The 20,516-nt window shown below is 38.9% G+C and overlaps 1 protein-coding gene across 2 annotated transcripts in view; it reads left to right on the top strand.

Moving 5' to 3' along the window:
* Positions 1-20,516, top strand: part of ABCA8 (ATP binding cassette subfamily A member 8) — a 79,643-nt gene that overhangs the window by 37,220 nt on the left and 21,907 nt on the right. For both annotated transcript variants that reach the window (XM_029928728.1, XM_029928729.1), the window contains 8 exons: positions 1,217-1,392; positions 1,786-1,905; positions 2,146-2,284; positions 3,095-3,185; positions 7,636-7,775; positions 11,650-11,769; positions 14,843-15,041; positions 17,066-17,232. In XM_029928728.1, the coding sequence (XP_029784588.1) occupies positions 1,217-1,392; positions 1,786-1,905; positions 2,146-2,284; positions 3,095-3,185; positions 7,636-7,775; positions 11,650-11,769; positions 14,843-15,041; positions 17,066-17,232 (1,152 nt within the window). The remainder of the gene's footprint in view (positions 1-1,216; positions 1,393-1,785; positions 1,906-2,145; positions 2,285-3,094; positions 3,186-7,635; positions 7,776-11,649; positions 11,770-14,842; positions 15,042-17,065; positions 17,233-20,516) is intronic.

Genomic DNA, 20,516 nt, shown 5'->3' with positions numbered 1-20,516 from the left:
TATATATATATCAGCTGTTACTATAAAGTCCTTCATTAATAACAAACACAAATAACTATGGGGAAATGGAAGTTAGTTTATAGTGTTAGTCTAGAGAGGTATGTAATATTTAGTTTATATATATATATATGAAATTTGAGTCTTTCATTGAGAACTATTTTCTTGATTATAAGTTACTCTGTGTCATTCGAACTCATACCTGTTAGCTTTTGCTGCATAACAAGCATCCTCAGAATTAATGGCTTCATATAAAATGTTTTATTGGGTCGTCTGGGTGGCTCAGTCCGTTAAGTGTCTGACTTCGCCTCAGGTCATGATCTCACAGTTCGTGGGTTTGAGCCCCATGTCGGACTCTGTGCTGACAGCTCAGAGCCTGGATCCTGCTTCAGATTCTGTCTCCCTCTCTCTCTGCCCCTCCCCCCTTCATGCTCTATGTCTGTCTCAATAATAAATAAACATAAAAATTTTTTTAATGTTTTATTATTTCTCACGATTCAGTGGGTTGTCCAGTGAGTGTTTCTGCCTGGACTTGAGTGGCAGGTGCTGGGTGTTTTGGCATAGCCTCACTCACATATGTGGGGCTTCGGTTAAGACTGCTGCTCCTCTCTGTTTACATGAACTTCCATCTTCCAGGAGTCTGGTCAGGATTCTTCAGCAAGGGGTTCATGATCCCAGAAGCAAAGGGAGGGCAAATACATCCCAGTGTGGAGGCAATTCACAGCCTCTGCCTGAATCACATTTGCTAAGATTGTTTATCATATAGCCAAGCCTAAAGGTGAAGGGTGGATAAACAGATAACATCTTAATGATAAAGCGGTCGATGGGACTTTCTTTATTCTTCCAGTATACCACACAACTAAAACGGAAACTCATGATGCCTACATTATATAAATGAAGAGAAAATCATGTATCTAATATGTAATTAATAAACATATGGTGATTTTTCATCTAGAAGGACCTTTCTTTTTTGAAGTTTTTATTTCACTTCTGGTTAGTTAACATATAGTGTAAAGTGACTTTCGGTGTACGATATAGTGATTCAACACTTCCATGCAACACCCAGTGCCCATTACAACTGTACTCCCTAATCCCCATCACCTGCTGTACCCACCCCCTCCCCACCCCTGATACCCATTGTTCTCTATAATTAAGAGTCTGTCTAGAAAAATCTCAATTCAAGCATCACCCTGATATTAATTCTTAACCTTTATTATAGGTTCAGTCACCATTTATAATAATAAACTTTCAGAAATGGCTGACCTAGATAATATCAGCAAGATCACTGGAATTTGTCCACAGTCCAATGTGCATTTTGATTTCCTCACTGTGAAAGAAAATCTCAGGCTGTTTGCTAAAATAAAAGGAATTCGGCCCCATGAACTGGACAAAGAGGTATATAAATATGTAAGAATTACTGTACTGGTCAAAAAGAGATTCTGAACTCTATTTGTACTGAGTTCTTTATGCTTTAATTAAATTATATTTGTGCAAATCACGTATTTATGTATAACTTACCGTGTGCCAAGCAGTATCCTTAACGTCAAATAGAACAATTGATTCCTCACAACAGCCCTAAGAAATAAGTACTATAGTCACCCCCATTTTATACATGTGGAAACTGAGGTTCAAGATCAAGATTGTGCAGCTAGTTAAAGGGGAGTGGTATTCAAATCTGCCTCAGGATCTATGCTTTTAACTGTTACACCTTACAGCCTTGTATTTTCCAATTTAAAAAGAAAAGAAAAGAAATCTTGATTTGTGATGTAAATATTGTTATTTGGTTAGATACGAAGAGTTTTGCTGGAATTGGAGATGAAAAATATCCAGAACGTCCTTGCCAAAAACTTAAGTGGTGGACAGAAAAGAAAACTCACCTTTGCGATCGCCATTTTAGGAGATCCTCAGGTAAGTCAGACTAAATTTAGAGATGAAGTCAAAATTTTAAAAATGAAACTTTTGGTAGTGGATCAAACCTTTTATTTGCAAAGGACATCTGTGACAAAAGATTGATGATAGAATGTGAAGTATAAGAACAAAATCCTAACTACAGTAACCTTTTAAACATGTAAGTAATATGGTTTCTGCATGTTTTCTGGAAGAACTGTGCTTTACTGGAAACACTTTATATACATCCCTCCTCGGTAGGTTTTCCTATTGGACGAACCAACCGCTGGACTGGATCCCTTTTCAAGGCACCTTGTGTGGAACCATCTGAAAGAGCGGAAGGCAGACCGTGTGATTCTCTTCAGTACCCAGTTCATGGATGAGGCTGACATCTTGGCTGGTAACTGCTGATTTCCTTTAAGTGTCATGATGAGGTCTTTATAAGACTTGAGAAATATGGATTGGTATCCTGAGAAGCTATATTTTCTAATCTGGTCATCTAACGGTACCTAGAAATCTGAACAGCTGGTAACAGTATGAACTGGGCCCAACAAGTCTCACGCCCAACTATTTCCATGCATCTTCCAGAATTTTCTATCATTTGGTTATCCAATGGCATAATATGCCAAGAAACTCAATAATCATGAAATGAGAGTGTGTATTCTAACACATTAATCCTTTTACTCAAAATTAAGGTACATCAGCTTGAAATCTTCAAATCATTTGGGGGGTTGGTCCATTAAAATATATAGTACAACAATAGTCTAAATTAGAAGACGCATCCACCTAACCTCCCTGAGAGGTTAGATGGCAGAACAATAGGCTAAAGTCTATAAATAAGATTAAAAGGTTTCAATGAGTTTTTATTAAGGGCTGTATTTGAAAATGTAGGGGCACCTGGGTGGCTCAGTCTGTTAAGCATCAGATTTTTGATTTCAGCTCAGGTCATGATCTCACAGTTCATGAGTTCAAACCCTGTGTCAGGCTCTGTGCTGACAGCGCGGAACCTGTTTGGGATTCTCTCTGTCCCTCTCTCGCTGTTCCTCCCCTGTTCACTCTCTCTCTTTCCCTCTAAATAAGTAAATGAACTTTAAACACACACACACACACACAAAAGAAAATGTAGACGCTCCGAAATTAGAGCTGTCTTCTCTTGGGAAAGAGTGGGCAACTTCTTACCAAACTTTCTTCTTTGCTTCTTCCATTCCAGATAGGAAAGTGTTTCTCTCCAGCGGGAAGCTGAAGTGTGCAGGTTCTTCTCTATTCCTCAAGAAGAAATGGGGCATTGGATACCACTTAAGGTAGAGCCACATGAGGAGACTGGGAAACTGAGAAATGAACATGATATAAGCATGATGTTTGTTGCAATACATTACAACACAGGAGAAACTGTTTGTTCCACAGATATTTGCATGTACCTATGTGGAGACACATACATATATGGAATTGGTGTGTATATATGAGAAGGATTGGTTGGTAGATTTTAGAGACTGAAAATATAAGATAACTTAAATATAAGATAACTTAAGAAAAAAGCTGAGATAAATGTGATAGAAAATCCATCCACAACACACTGTTAAGGAAGGTTTGTATTGACGGGACTTTCACAACTGTGAAAGGTGTTATCCACCCTTCTCTCTCCCCCACGTGTTAAGAGGTCTCCATCCTCTTCTTTTTATTTGTATCATTATTTTGAATCAACCGTTGTTGATTGAGTCATTCAGAGAGAAGATACTTACCATCATTTTATTTAAATCTTGAGTCCTTTGAGATAGAAACTATTGTTATTTTTACTCTACAGATTAACATACAGTGTCCTAGTTTCGTAAGTGAGAGAGCCAGGAATTGAATCTGGATATTTTTAACTTTGAAGGCTAATATCCAAATCTGTATTGTATTTTATTATTTTTTTACCATTTAATTTATTTTTAAAAAATTTGTATCCAAGTTAGTTAGCATATAGTGCAACAGTGATTTCAGGAGTAGATTTCTTAAAGCCCCTTACCCATTTAGCCCATCCCCCCTCCTACAACTCCTCCAGTAACCCTCTGTTTGTTCTCCATATTTAAAAGTCTCTTATGTTTTGTCCCCCTCCCTGATTTTACATTATTTTTGCTTCCCTTCCCTTTTGTTCATCTGTTTTGTATCTTAAAATCCTCATATGAGTGAATCATATATTTGTCTTTCTCTGACTAATTTCGCTTAGCATAATACCCTCCAGTTCCATCCACATAGTTACAAATGGCAAGATTTCATTCTTTTTGATTGCCAACTAATACTCCATTGTGTGTGTGTGTGAGTGTGTGTGTGTGTCTGTGTGTCTGTGTGTATATATATATATAATTACATATATATATGTATACCACATCTTTTTTTCACCAGGTATTTTATTTTATTGCTACAATATATTTTTCTCTTTTCTTAATAGTTTATTGCCAAGTCGGTTTCCATATAACACCCAGTGCTCTTCCTCACAAGTGCCCTCCTCGTCTATCATCCCCTTCCCTTTTCCCCTCCCTCTTCAGCCCTCAGTTTGTTTTCAGTATTCAAGAGGCTCTCATGATTTGCCTCCCTCCCTCTCCCTAACTCTTTCCCCCCCTTCCCCTTCCCATGGTCCCCTGTTAGGTTTCTTCTGTTAGACCTATAAGGAAAACATATATACCATATCTTCTTTACTTATTCATCCATCGATGGACATTCAGGCTCTTTCCATACTTTGGCTATTGTTGAGAGTGCTGCTATAAACATTGGGGTGCATGTGCCCCTTTGAAACAGCACATCTATATCCCTTGCTTAAATACCTAGTAGTGCAATTGCGGGGTCATAGGGTAGTTCTATTTTTAATTTTTTGAGGAACCTTCATACTGTTCTCCAGAGTGGTTGCACCAGTTTGCATTTCCCCCAGCAGTGCAAAAGAGATCCTTTTCCTCTACATCCTCACCGACATCTGTTGTCGCCTGAGTTGTTAATGTTAGCCATTCTGACAGATGTGAGGTGGTATCTCATTGTGGTTTTGATTTGCGTTTCCCTGATGATGAGTGATGATGAGCATTTTTTCATATGTCAGTTGGCCATCTGGATGTCTTCTTTGAAGAAGTGTCCATTCGTGTCTTTTGCCCATTTCTTTACTGGATTATTTGTTGTTGGGTGTTGAGTTTGATAAATTTTTTATTGATTTTGCCAAATCTGTGTTTTAAATTATGTTTAATTTATTCATGAATTGATCAGTTGGTCAAAAGTATAGCTCTAACTTAGGCCTTCTATAACTTAAAAAGAAATATATATATATCTGATATATATATGATAACAAGACACAAGATATACTTAAAGAGAAATACATATATATGATATATATAGATGATATATATAAGGCACACTTAAAAAGAAATATGTATATGATATATATATTTGATAACAAGACACAAGAAACAAAAAAAATTTATGGCTTCATTTTCTCTATCAGAATCCTGATTTTGTTGTCGTATGATAGTGGTGTGGCCCCTCCTATCATGACTTCCACATTACTTGCCTTTAGTTAAAAAATGAAATATGCAAGGCACCCAGGTGGCTCTGTTGGCTTAGTGTCTAACTCTTTATTTTGGCTCAAGTCAATCTCACGGTCATGGGATCGAGCCCCATGTCGGTCACCACACTGAGGGTGGAGCCTGCTTAAGATTTTCTCTCTGCCTCCCTCTGTTTCTCTGCTGCTCCTGTTGTCTCCCTCTCTCTCAAGAAGAAAAAAAAATACACATAGTTCATTGCATATGCCAGCCATGACCTACATTTCCCCTTGTCCGAGGTTATTTCCAGAGGCTGGCAGTTTTCTTGGACCCCTTCCCACCTGTTTGTGTCCTAAAGAGTTATTTGACTGCTGTCGCATGTAGCCTTTATTAATCTTCGAGCTCTGTGTACTATTCCGGTATTTCATTTCCCAAGGCACATTGTTTGCATTGCTTCTTGGAAATGAATTAAGCTCACTGAAACTCTGTTTTCTCACTTATAAAGTGAGAATAACAATTCCCAGCTGCAAGGAAAGGTTTTAGAAAAGCAAATGACATGGCGCATGGCACAGAGCATCACAACAGAATATGTTCTCAAACTAAAAAATGCTGGTCGGGACCCCTGCATACCCACATAGCCAGGTGTTGCCTATGGCCGTTTCCACGTTGCAAGAGCAGTGTTGAAGAGTTGCAGTAGAGACCTACTGGCTGCAAAGGCTAAAATATTGACTATCTAGCCGTTTTCAGAAAAAGCTTGCTGCACTCCATTTCTTTACGCTCCCTAAGAAAGGCACATAATACTGCTTCCTCAGTCCTCTCTGGTGCCCAGCACAAGTTGCTGTAAGTCACCAAGAAGTATTTCTTAAATTGTTTTTATTTCAGGGGGCAGCAGCACCATGGAGAACAATCATGATTTTTTTGTTTTGGTTTTATTTTTTTTTTTGCTTCATTCCTTCACTGAGTTTCACTACTTCTAAAAATGGCATATATTCTCATTTGGTTTTCATATGTATGAGTAAATAGCATAATTTCAATATAAGCATGTGATTAAATAAAATGACCATTTTTTAAAACAGGTTATTTATTTTGAGATAGAGAGGATACAGGCAGGTGAGGGGCAGAGAGGAGAAACAGAATCCCAAGAATGCTCTGCACACAATCAACACACAGCCTGATGCCAGGCTCAAACCCACAAACCATGAGATTGTGACCTGAACCAAAATCAAGAGTTGGATGCTCAACTGGCCGAGCCATCAAGGTGCCCCTAAAAATGTCTTTTTGAAAGGACTAAGGGTAGACATCACTATTATTCAGTTCTTCGATGACCTTAAATGTTAGGAACTATCATTCCATCTTGCTAATGTGCAAACTGTCCAGATAGGACAAGTAACACATTTCAAATGGCAAAACCAAGTTTAGAAGCCAAGTCACTACTGATCCTTTGTCTATTATGTACTTTATAACCTTGATTAATACATTTTTGTTTGTTTGTTTTTCTACATTAGGGAAATATCCATGGTATTTTTTAATGAGTAGACTATTTTTCTCTATGATACTTTGTTCTTAGTCAAAGTTGTGGGGTTAGCACTACAAAGAAAGCAAAAATAGTGATTTCAACAACTCCTACCCACATTCATCCACAGTTAATTTCTATCTAACTCATTTCCTTCATAGCATTTACTACTATTGCTAATCATTTGTCTGTTTGTTTACTTGTTTTCTCCCTGCCTCCCCACTAGACAGACCACTTCACGAGAACAGGGCAGTGCTTTTTTGTTTACGACTGTACCCTTAGCATTTAGGAAAATTTTTGTCACGTACTAAGAACTTAATACATTTGTCTGGAAGAGTAAATTGAGTAACTGAACCTGTTTTGTGCCTGCCTATCAAAATTCCCTTCTTCTTGCCCAAGACAGTAATCCTGTTCAGCCAAATTAAATCCCCTTTGAAAAATCTTCACCATTTTCTACTTTGTGTAGTCCTGGCATGGTGTCCCCGATATCTCTACTCTGCCACTGTTCTCCTTTTAAAGACTTGAGTCAATATTAACTTTCTCTGGACTTCATCTCTAAATCACCTGATCCGTAGTTCTGATTAGTTCCGTCTGCCTTCTCCTATGATCGGATTTTTTTGTCCCCTTATTTCATGTTTGAATGGCCCATCTCTTGCATATAAGGTAGTCATTGTCTTCATGCTAATGAAGACTGTGCCAAATAACATATGTCTTTCTTTTTTATTTTTCAAACTCCAGTTTGCAGTTGAATGAAACGTGTGTTCAGGAAAAAATAACATCACTTGTTAAACAGCACATCCCTGATGCCAAATTATCAGCAGAAAGTGAAGGAAAACTTGTCTACACATTGCCCTTGGAAAAAACAAATAAATTTCCAGGTAATGCGTAAGAACACTATGAAATGAAATATGTAAATAATATTTATGATAATAATGATAATTCTTACAGCATACATTGAGAACTTACAATGTGTTCAGGTATTTGAAACATGATGCAAACAGTAAGACAGTAATTGGATGGGGTTTTTTTTATGTTTGTTTATTATTGAGACACAGAGAAACAGAGCATGAGTAAGGGAGGAGCAGAGAAAGAGGGAGACACATAATACAAAGCAGACTCCAGGCTCTGAGCTTGAACCCATGAACCGTGAGATCATGACCTGAGCCAAAGTCAGACACCCAACAGACTGAGCCACCCAGGTGCCCCAATGGATGGTTTTATCTATTGTGGGAAATATATTCTAGTAATTGCATTACAATGTCTGGGCATTTTAGGGAACTTTTTAAGTCTTTCATTCCCTTTGTAGTGTACGACAGAATCTTCTAGTATTCATAACTGTGAATGAACACAAGTGGTTGAAAGCCTCTACCTTAGCCATTAAGTTAAACAGCCCCATGATTGGTCCTCTTCTTTCTTGATATGATTTTCATGACAACTTTGAGGGCTTTATGACCGCGATTTTGAATTCTTTGTCAGGTACATCATAAAGCTTCATTTATGAAGGTCTGTTTCTGGAAGTTTATCTTGTTCCTTTGTTGGGAGCATGTTCCATGGATTTTTCATTTTCTTTGACACTCTATATTGATGTCTGTGCATTATATAAAGCAGAGCCCTCTTCCAGTCATCATAGATGGGCTTTCTGCAGGAAAAGACACCAGATCAGCCTGGTCAGGGATTCTGAGGGCCGTGGGTTTTCTCAGGCTGCTCTGTGATGAGCCAGAAGAGTGAGTAACAACGTGATGTACACTATGATAATCATGTTTGTGTGGTATTGGCGGAGTGACAGACACACAGACAGAACGGAATAGAGAATCCAGAAATAGACCCACAGAGATACACCAGGCCAATTTTTAACAAAAATGGGAAAGCAAGTCAATGGAGGAAAAGTAACCTTTTCAACAAACTGAGCGAGTAGATCCACAGGCATAAACGTGACCCTTTACCTAAATTTTCCACCTCATATAGAAATGAACTTTATATAAATCATGGACTAAAAAATAAAATGTAAAACCATAAAGTGTTTTAAAAATCAATGAGAAAAATCTTCAAGATATGAAACCATATTCACACAAAACCCTGCCCACGGATGTTGACAGCAGCTTTATTGGGAACAGACCACAGCCAAAGCCCCCTAGATGCCCTTTATCAAGTAAATGGCTAAGTTCTAGAACATTCATGACATGCAGTGCCACTCAGCAATAAAAAAGGAATGGGCTACCAACTGGCATATGCAACAACCTGGATGAATATTCAGAGAACTACCCTCAGTGGAAAGAGCCAATCCCAAAAGAATACATACTATATGACTCAATTTACAGAACATTCTTGAAATGGCAGAATTATAAACATGGAGAAGAGATTAGTAGTTGCCATGGGCTGGGACAAGATGGAATCAGGAGAGATGGTTGGAGCTAAACATGGGTAACGTGATCTTTGTGGCAATGGGAATTTTCTGTATCTTTTTTTTATGTTTATTTATTTATTTTGAGAGGGAAAGATATCAAGCATGAGCAGGGGAGGGGCAGAGAGAGAGGGAGAGAGTACCAAGCAGGCTCTGTTAGTGCAGAGCCCGATGTGGGGCTCAAACCCATGAACCGTGAGATCATGACCTGAGCCAAAACCAAGAGTCAGACATGTAACCAAAGGAGCCACCCAGGTGCCTTGAAAATGTTTCATATCTTGATTGTATTTTCACTCATATGGTTGTGATCATTGTACTCTGACTTTTTAAGATATTACCATTGGGGGAAACTGAGTGAAGTATACAGATCGCTCGGTATTATTTCTTTACAAATGCATGGGAATCTAAAATTATCTCAAAATGATAAGTTTAATTAAAAGAGAAAGAAAATGTGTACTTATTATATACATGATTCAGAAAATCTGCTCCCTGGTAAAGAGGCACCACTGGGTGGTGGAAGCAATGCACTGGGCCATATGTGTGGTTAACAGACACATAAATTAACCCCACGAAGTCACTCAAATATACATTTTATGGTGACAATGCAAGTATCCCTTAGAGCCATCAGGCAGAATGTTCATCGAATCCTGATTAATGTGTTTTCATAGTAGTTATAATTCGGGGGAGATCTGTCCAATTTTCCGTAAAATGAATGACACATACTGCTCATTAGCAGTTTGAATCTTACCTCTTTCCTGCCTTTCCATATATGGGACTCTGATCAAGACAGAAAGCTTTCAACTTCTCCTTTTGCCCAAGGAGGAGCTACAGGGGAAAGGCTCAGGACTTCTACAACCCCACTAGGATTTAAAATTAGGTGTTTATTCAAGTTTCATTTAATTAGCCGTCAGTATTCAGATCTAGACAGGCAGAGACCGTGTTCATTGTATTAAGAACAGTGGCTGATGCAAAAGTGGTTTTGTTCAGCAAATGAAGGGTTATGGATACAGAATCACTAGACGGGGCACCAACCTGCCGGGGTCCCACTATTCCAACAAGGTGCCCTGAGTTACTTCTGCATTCTCGATGACATCTTGTGAATTGTTTCTTCCACAGTCAGAACCAAATACTTTAAAAATGATTTATAATTTATGTCCTTCCTTTAATATGTTTTTTTGGAACTGAAGAAAGTTCTGCACAATCCTACCATTTCTCAAAAAATTAGTTCTCTCCATTTTGCCGGCTAAAGCACAAATGGTTCTGGAAATGAGTCTTCAATTAATTAGAGTTGAAAAAATCCAAAGTTCCCCTTTCATCAATGTTAAAAGTTAACATAATTAAGTTAAAAATAAACTCGAGGGTTGAAGGAGGAGGGGGAGGGAGAGGGGAGGTGAAAATGGAGGAGGGCACTTGTGGGGAAGAGCACTGGGTGTTATATGGAAACCAATTTGATAATAAACGATTAAAATTTTAATTTAATTTAATTTAATTTAAAAAATTTTAAGGTTTATTTATTTTTGAGAGAGAGAGAGACAAAGACAGAGTATGAGCAGGGGAAGGGCAGAGAGAAAGGATGACACAATTCAAAGCAGGCTCCATCCAGGCTTGGAGCTGTCAGCACAGAGCCCAGTGCAGGACTCCAACCCACAAACTGTAAGATCATGACCTGAGCTTTGAAGGAGAGAGAGAGAGTGTGTGAGCAGGGAAGGGGCAGAGAGAGGAGGAGAGAGATGATTCAAAGCAGGCTCTGCTCAGACAGCAGCAAGCCCGACGCAAGACTCAAACTCATGAACTGCAAGATCATTACCTGAGCCAAAGTCAGACACTCGACTGAACAACTCAGGCACCCCTAAAATGAAATTTTAACATAAATATAAATGAATATAAATTAATATTTGATCAAAAGAAGTTAATATATGGGCTGAACAATATTAATTTTAAAATACAGTATTTGAAGAGTAAGTACTTATTATGAAATGTTAGCTTTTAAAATGTCTGACATAGGGCACCTGGGTGGCTCAGTTGGGCCTCCGACTTCGGCTCAGGTCATGATCTCATATTCGTGGGTTCGAGCCCCACATCGGGCTCTGTGCTGACAGCTCAGAGTCTGGAGCCTGCTTTGGATTCTGTGTCTCCCTCCCTCTCTGCCCCTTCTTCCTCATTCTCTGTCTCAAAAATAAATAAATAAATAAATAAATAAATAAATAAATAAATAATTGTAAAAATAGGGGGAAATTATCTGACGTGGCACAAATATAATTTCATATCTTTGTGCTTTTTTGTTTGAGGAGTTGTCTTCCATTCACTTGTGATTTTCATTGTTTTGATTTGCTACTCTACCTGTTTTTTAGCACTATATGAGGATCTAGATAGATGTTCTGGCCTTGGAATTGAGAATTACGGTGTTTCCATGACAACCTTGAGTGAGGTATTCCTGAAACTAGAAGGAAAACCAGTTGTTGATGAATCAGGTAAATAAAATGCCACGGTATTCACAACACCTAGTGCAGTATCTATTTCCATAAGACACCATTACATAGATGTGATTACAAAATGTGGGGGTCCATGATGATCAAGACTACTCTTAGACAAGGATAAATACAGCCAACTGCATCCCTGTCACATCTGGTACCTTGACTGTCAATGTTGCCTTGTTTATTAAAGCTGGCCCATTTTCTGCTATCCAAGGCTCGCTGCCTTCATCCTATTTCCCAAGAGCAATTTCAGACAAAACATTTATTATTTTTTAACTTTTTTTAATGTTTATTTATTTTTGAGAGACAGAGACAGAGAGGCAGAGCATGAGCAGGGGAGGGGCAGAGAGAGAGGGAGACACAGATCCAAAGCAGGCTCTAGGCTCTGAGCTGTCAGCACAGAGCCTGACGCAGGGCTTGAACTCACGAACTGTTAAGATCATGATCTGAGCTGAAGTCGGCCACTTAACCAACAGAGCCACCCAGGTGCCCCCAAAACCTTTATTTTAAATCCCTTTCTTCAAACATTTTGAATATGGCCTCCCTGGTTTCTGATGCGACATCAGCTTTAGATCTTATCTAGAATCTCTTGTAGGCGATGACTTGTTTTTTCCCTTGCTGCTTTCAAGATTCTTTTTTTTTTTTTTTCCTGTCCTTGGCTTTTTCACAGTTTGACTTGATGTCTTTAGGTGTTGATCTCACATGTGTCTCGCTAGGAGTTTAGTGAGCTTCTTATATGTGTAGTGAATGTTTTTCATCCAATATGGGAAGATGTTAGCCATTATTTTTTCAACTCTAAGTTCTTACCCTTTTTCTCTAAACTCTTCCTGGAACTCCCATTAACCCAGGATATGTGGTAGTGCATGTTAGTATGATAAGAGCATCTCACATTTCTCTGAGACTTTATTTTTTCTCATTTTTTCTTTCAGTTCTTGGAACGTTATTACCTCATTCCTTGTTGGTCGTGTTCACTGATTTCTTTCTTCTGCTGGAAGAAATCTGTTGAGCTTTTATTTTTTCAGTGAACTTTTAAAACCAGTTAGTATACTTTTCAACTCAAATCTCTATTTGGTTATTTTCAATAATTTTTACATCTCAAATGATACCCCTATTTGAAGAGACATTATTGTAATACAGTAAAACCTTGGTTTGCGAGCATAATTTGTTCGGGAAACATGCTTATAATCCAAAGCGCTTGTGTATCAAAGCGAATTTTAAGAACCATTGGCTCAGTTGTGATCATGTGACATTCGGCATCACGTACGACTCATATTGTAAGACATCACTCATTTATCAAGTTAAAAATTATTGAAAATGTTTTCTGGTCTCACAGAATAAGTTACTTGCAATCCAAGGTTTTACTGTACTTGGTGATTTACAAATGTGTCATTTAATGTACAAATATTTGTGGATTTCCTAAATATTATTTTTATTGACACACAAATCATATTCCAGCACAGGCAAAATTCTAGACCTCCCTCTGTGATACAGCCCCAAATTTCTCAACAAGATGGGATTTCTACCTGATTTTCAGCTTGCTATCACTTTTTGTTTATTTGTTTTTGGGGATTTTCAGTTTTTCTACTACTGGGAAGTTAACCTGACTCTCCACCCTTGACCATGGCTTACCATGCCTTGGGCGATCTCTCCACCTTACCATCCTACACCCAGATGTTAGCATGTCAGCGTACTGCTCTCAGCCAGGATCCATTCTACCTCAGTATATCTCTTTCTGCTCATTTGTCCAGTAGCCAGCCCCTGCTGGATTTCCTTCACAGAAGAAGGCCCCATGTACCTTGATGATGTCTTCCACAAGTAAAGACTCTACGTACTTTAGCATGGATCTTTCTCAGCTTTTCCTTCTCATCTCCAGCCTTTGGTGTACTGTTCCCATGTATTTGGTGAAATTCTCATGGAAAAGAATTGGTAAATGATGTAAATTCATTTTGTGACTTGGGTACCATGTGACTCTAGTCTGTCCTCATAGCCCATATGTGACTGGAAGAGTTTCAATGCTCTTTCCTTATTCAAATCTAACATTGTTCTTTCCTTCTGCCATACCCCAAGATGAAGGCAGCCATAGGTATCATCTCCCCTAGGAATGGCTCTTCCCTTTGTTTTTTTTAAAACTTTTTAAAATTTATTTTTGAGAGAGAGAGAGTGTGTGTGAGCAGGGGAGGGTCAGAGAGAGAGGGAGACACAGAATCCAAAGATACGCTCCAGGCTCTGAGCTAGCTGTCAGCACAGAGCCCAACGCAGGCTCGAACCCATGAACTGTAAGATCATGACCTGAGCTGAAGTCAGACGCTTAACAGACTGAGCCACCCAGGTGCCCCAGGCTCTTCCCTTTATGAAAAAAAAATTTTTTTTTCTTATACTCTCTTTGTTCTCTTATCTATCTGATGGGTTTAAAACAGCTGGTATATTCTCTTGGTAAGAGAGGTGACATTCTCTTGGAAGCAGGAGATCCCTGAAGTATTCTTTGAATATACTGTTGACCATTATCTTGTATAAGATCTTTCCATCTTTATTAGTAACTGGAATGGTGTGGTTTTGTGTTTGCAGTTGTACATTTATGGTTGTGTGCTTTTGAGGTTTGATTATTTTAGCACCATATAATAACAGCATCCTGAGTATCCAGAGATTTCCAAGAATATACAAGAGCACAGCCTCCAGTGGTGTGAACAGATTTGAAATCCTGCCAATAACAATTAACAGTTAACCCCCTGTTGGTAGCCTGTCAATTCGTAGCCTGTTTCTCTAGGCAAACAGCTTAGATTATTTTTCCTTTCCAAGTGACACGTAGGCACTACATGATCTTGCATATCTGTCTTGACCTCTTGAATGTATTGTCTGTATCCAAATGATCTAAGATCTCCGCTCTACTCCTTTTGTTCAAGGAATGGAACTTTCCTTTACGTTTCTAGTTCAAGGCAGCAGCCAATGCACCGCATGATACCTACCGTTAGGCAGAAGACTCTAGAATTGTGGATAGCAAAGCTCCTACAGTAGGCTCCAGAAGGTCCAACTGGAGCCCAATTTTATGAATTGATTTTTTTGCATTTTGCAGATATCGCCCCATGGGGCGAAGGCGGGGCAGAAAGAGGCGGAGACACAGAGAGGCTTGTGGAGACACAACAGACTCTCAGTTCACTGAATGAGATAAGGAAGACGTTAGGTGGAATGGCTCTTTGGAGACAGCAGATCTGCACGATCGCAAGAGTTCGCTTCTTGAAATTAAAGCATGAAAAAAAAGCTCTTTTATCACTGTGAGTGTCGGAGTGCCGCAGGTGTCCGCTTTTCAGTCGATACATTGAAAAACAAATCTGAGATGTAAAAGCAAGAAATGACAATCAAAAATTAATATACGGGGCTCCTGGGTGGCTCTGTCAGTTAGGCATCGACTTGATGTCAGCTCAGGACATGACCTCGCGGTTCATGAGTTCGAGCCCCACATGGGGCTCTGTGCTGACAGCTCAGAGCCCGGAGCCTGCTTCAGATTCCGTGTCTCCCTCTCTCTCTCTCTCTGCCCCTCCCCCTATTCACACTGGGTCTGTCTCTCTCTCACTCTCTCTCTCTCTCTCTCTCAAAATAAATAAACTTTAAAAAATAAAAGAAAATGACAAAAATGCATTTCTGCACCCACAAAACTGGATAAAGTATAATACCCAGTCTAGCTAAGGTTTTAGTAGCTCTCTACTGGCTGACTAGTGGGGGAAATTTATAAAATTTCAGAGCCAGTTTTGGGGGAACAAGGTGAAGTCATGTAATTTTTTCTGCGTTATTCCCTATCTTTCAAATTTCCACTCTGGTCGGTGACTGAAACGGGCTGTGAATTTTTTCCCGCAGCGCATCCACATGCCCGTGCTTTATAGTCAGTGCTGTATCGGAATGCTCTTCCCTCTCCCCTGGATTTCCTGACTCTCACTGCATTCTCCTTGCTCTTAGCTACAGGTCAAGACTTCCCACCAGCCCTCTTCAGTGATGATAGCCCACTCCCCATACCTTCTCTGTGCCCAACGGGCAGAGTCACGTCCCTGTCATTGGCACCCTCTGTCTATGGTGCCTGTCAGTCAGTACCTAATCTGTGAATACTTCGATTAAGTATCAAAAAGATGGGAGGCTGGGGCGCCTGGCTGGTTCATTTGAAAGAACATGCAACTCTTGGGAACTGTGAGTTTGAGCCCCACGCTGGGTGTAGAGATTACTTAAAAATTTTTTTTCAATCTTAAAGAAAAGGTAGGAAGGTTGTTAGCACATAATAGCTTGCTGGCACATAATAAATACTTTCTAAATAAACAAGTATTGAGAATTCATTAAGAATCTTTGACAAGGAGAGAGCATAATTTTAGAAAAAGCATTAATCTAGCAACAAGAGATTAATATTAATCTATTAATATTAATCTATTATCTATTAATCTCACAACAGTATATAACAGAGCCTTAAGAAATGCCATTCACTGAGCAAGAATTGAGACAAGAGGTAGTATTATAAAATTAGAAATTGGGAATCAAGAAGTTTTTGAAGCAACATTAATGAATGAATAATAAAAACTTTCAACTTCATTTGAAATGGAGAACACGGGAGAATAAAGAGTAAATAATGGAAAATTTGAGCCTGGAGGGGCGGCTGGTTGGCTCAGTCGGTTAAGCAATTGACTCTTGATTTGGGCTCAGGTCATGATCCCACAGTTCATGGGTTCGAGCCCCGCACTGGGGCTCTGCACGGACTGTGAGGAGCTGGCTTGGGATCTCTGCCACTCCCCAGCTCGCGTGCTTTCTGTCTTTCTGTCTCTCTCTCTCTCTTTCTCTCTCAAGATAAATAAATAAACTTAACAACAACAACAAGAAAAAGAAAATAAAAGAAACTTTGAGCCTGGTGAGTTCAGAAATCCTGCTGTCACCAGCAGGTACAGGGACCACATGAAGACGAGTGGATGTGAAGGAAAGGGACACAGTGTCGACGAATGACCCCGCAGGAAGGGAGAGCAGATTAGTGGAGCCTCAGGAGAGGAGCAGAATCTGCACACACTGTTAAAGGGGCCCCACCCCTTGAACTTGTGTGTGACATGCAATGGCCAGAGAATAGCAAAAGAAGTCAACCAATGATAGGTCTCCTTTTCTCACCTTTAATTTTAGGGGTAGGAAAAGGGCAAAATCCTCAAGAAAAGAGTCCGAGAGCTCTGTGTTGGATTTCCATAATGTCTTGGTCTCGTCACATTATAACCGGCTCAGGCGGCCTTGAAGGTTAAGGACTGATTGTGTATTCATCGTGGCACTTTCTTCTGGGCAGGCTCTTGATCGTAGGAATTGGAATTTGTCCTCTTCTCATGGAGATCATCACCATGAAAATTTATCAACAGAGCTACACTTGGGAACTTTCTCCTCATTTATACTTCCTGGCTCCCGGACAACGACCACGTGATCCTCTCACTCGATTACTGATCATCAACAAAACAGGTAATAATGTGGCGAATGCTTCATTCCCAAATGCATTCACTCAGAGAAACATAAAACACACGAGAGAAAAATGAACGTTTGACTTCCTCCGTCAAAAACTGTTGATGAGGCTTGAGGGGGGTGCGTACGAGGCCAGGATGGTAAAGGGACTAGGAAAGTATTTGCCAAGGAGAAATAAATGTTCTGGTGGCTGTATGCAAAATGAAAGCATCCGTATCAAAAAACCACATTTGCGGCACGCCTGGGAGGCTCAGTCGGTTAAGCCTCCAACTCTTGATTTCAGCTCAGGTCATGATCTCCCAGTTCATGAGTTCCAGCCCGTGTTGGGCTCCATGCTGATAGCACGGAGCCTGCGTGGGAGTCTCTCTCTCTCTCTCTCTCTCTCCCTCCCTCCCCTGCTCACCCTCTATCTTTCTCTCTCAGAATAAATAAACCTTTAAAAAGACACAACTTGAGATAGAATTCATGTGCTGTTCCATTTATGCCAAGGATACAATCCAGTGGTTTTACTTCACAGAATTGTGTAACCCTCACTAAAAATCTTTTTTTTTTTTTGGAATATTTTTATCTCAAAAACATAAAAAAATGTTTAAAAGAATATTTTTATCTCAAAAAGAAACCCCATACTTGTGAGTCCCTAACTCTGAGAAACCACAAATTTTCTGTTTCTATAGATCTCTGATACTCTGGACACTTAATATAAGTAGAATTATACAATATATGATCTTTTATGACTGACTTCTTTCACTTAACATGATGTTTTCCAGGTTCATCTATGATGTAGCATGTTTTGGTATTTTTTTTAATTGTGGAAGAATTCCATTGTGGGAATATGCTACATTTTATTTTTCATTAGATGATGGGCATTTTCTCCAAATTATTGGCTATTGTGAATAAGGCTGCTATAAATATCCATGTACAGGTTTTTGTATGAACATTTTTTTTCATTTCTTTGGCGTATAAAACCCAGAAATGGAATTATTGGGTCATACAATGACTATCTTTAACCTTTTGAGGAACAGCCAAACTTTTTTGAACTGACTGCCCCCATTTATGTTTATGCCGGCAATTCATGAGGGTTCCAACGTCTATGCATTTTACCCAAACTTGTTATTTTCTGACTTTTTTGGTCATACTCCTTTCGGTATGAATCAAGTAGTATCTTATGGTTTGATTTGCATTTTGCTAATAGCTAATGACATTAGGCATCTGTTCATGTTCTTGCTGGCCGGGTGTCTAGCTGTCTTTGCAGAAGTGGCTTTTTTCTTCCTATTTAAAAAATGATTTATATGTCCTTTTTATTGAATCCTATGTGCTCTTTATATACTGTAGATGTAAGTTTCTTATCAGATGCAACCAACGCTCATCATTCACAGAGTATGGACTTGCAAACTTCTCTAGTTGGTAAAACTTATTTGTGACCCCAAAACCAATACTCATGGCTCTTCAGTAATCATTCACAGACATGCTCAGAGAAGGGAACAATTTGAGTCACACTGATTTCCCGCTGAGATGATGCTCTGTTTTCTTGTTCAGCTCTCATATTGTACAAAATGTCCTTTCTGTAGTCTATCTGTGCTACATTTTCAACACATTCATGCTTTTTGTTATTGATTTTGCAGTTTGAAATGGTCCCTGAGTATAGTACTAAAGTGCTTTCTAGTGTCCCTGAGTCAAGAAGGCCATGTGGTATTTTCCAGAGAAAATATGTGTATTAAATAAGCTTCATTCAGGTGTAAATTATAGTTTTGTTGGCTCTGAGATCACTTTAACTATATATATATATATATATATATATATATATATATATATATATAAACAAATATAAAATATGGTGATCTATTGATGGTCAAAAAAATTGTTGCAACCAGAGGCTCACAGGAACCTAAAAGCAATAATTAAGAATTTAATAATTCAGTGTTTGTGGTAACTTTATAGAATATATGTACCATGAGTAATAAGAATCATCTGTAAATTTCTTGTGAATATTTCACCTCATTCTGTCGATTGCCTTTTCATTTTCTCATTAGTGTCCTTAGAAACATGATGTTTTAATTCTTAATTAAAAATTTTTTTGCTTATTTTATTTTGAGACAAAGACAGCATGAGTGGGGCAGGGACAGAGAGAGAGGGAGAGAGAGAATCCCAAGCAGACTTCTCACTGTCAGAGTAGAGCCTGATGTGGGGCTCAAATTCACAAACCACTGAGATCATGACCTGAGCCAAAATCAGGAGTTGGATGCTCAACAAACTGAGCCACCCAGGTGCCCCACCATGTTTTAATTCTTACAAGGTCTAGCTTTTTTCCCCCCTTGCTTGTGCTTTTGGTGTCATAGCTAGGTAAGCTTTACCTACCCCAAGATCACAAGGATTTACTTCTATATTTTCTTCTAAAGTTTTTTTACTCTTAGTTCTTCCATGTAGGTCTGTGATCCATTGTGAGTAATTTTTGTGTACGGTGTGAGGAAGGGAGGCAACTTCAGTGGCTATTCAGTTATCTTCAGGGGACTGGCTGGCCACCAGCCTTGCTTATTCTTTCCAGTCCCATGTTGCATAAACACCATCCCCTCAGGTAGTGAGAGAACTGGAGTCCTATTCCATCCACTCCCTACTCATGAAATGAAAACTCTGTCAGAGGCACAAGAGGCCAAGAATAGGGAGGCCAGATCATCCTTGTCCCAGTTCTTCCCAGGAAGATATTGTAGCCTTAGACATGGCTTGATGGATTCTTGAGTTCTTGGCTATATCCAGTCAGAATGAGATTTCTGTCAAGCTAATAGAGGACAGGGACTAAAGCTATAGATTTTTAACTCAGATGTGAGTTTTTTAGTGTTCTTACCCAAATTTATTAGATTTTCTTAAATATTTTTTTCATTTTTTTGTGTGTGCCATTAAGGATATCAAGAGATTTTTAACTTGTTGGATTTTTAGTAATTTCCACAAGTTATGGTTGCTTTTCTGGTCCATGAAGCTCTTCATACCGTCATTCAAAAAGCTGTTATCAAGACACATTTTGAAAGTCAATTAATAATCTAGCAGTAGTGAAGTGAGATTTAGCAATTTTGGTAGTTGATTAGTAGAGATTATATGTCATTAAAACCTTAATTGCTATGGCCACTGATTGCAATGTTCTAGGGAAACATCATTCCAGGTACCATACGGTGCTAAAAAAAAGACTTTCATCTTTTGTGTTAGCAGTAATCAGAAGGAAATAAATATATTACGAAGTTAACTCCATGACAAGTGAATAGGTTTTTAATTCACAGTAACAAGGATGTTCTCAT

The sequence above is a fragment of the Suricata suricatta genome, chromosome 17, assembly GCF_006229205.1.
Source record: "Suricata suricatta isolate VVHF042 chromosome 17, meerkat_22Aug2017_6uvM2_HiC, whole genome shotgun sequence".
Classification (NCBI taxonomy): domain Eukaryota; kingdom Metazoa; phylum Chordata; class Mammalia; order Carnivora; family Herpestidae; genus Suricata; species Suricata suricatta.
The sequence above is the reverse complement of the archived record's forward strand: the minus strand, read 5'-3'. Positions and strand labels throughout refer to the sequence as shown.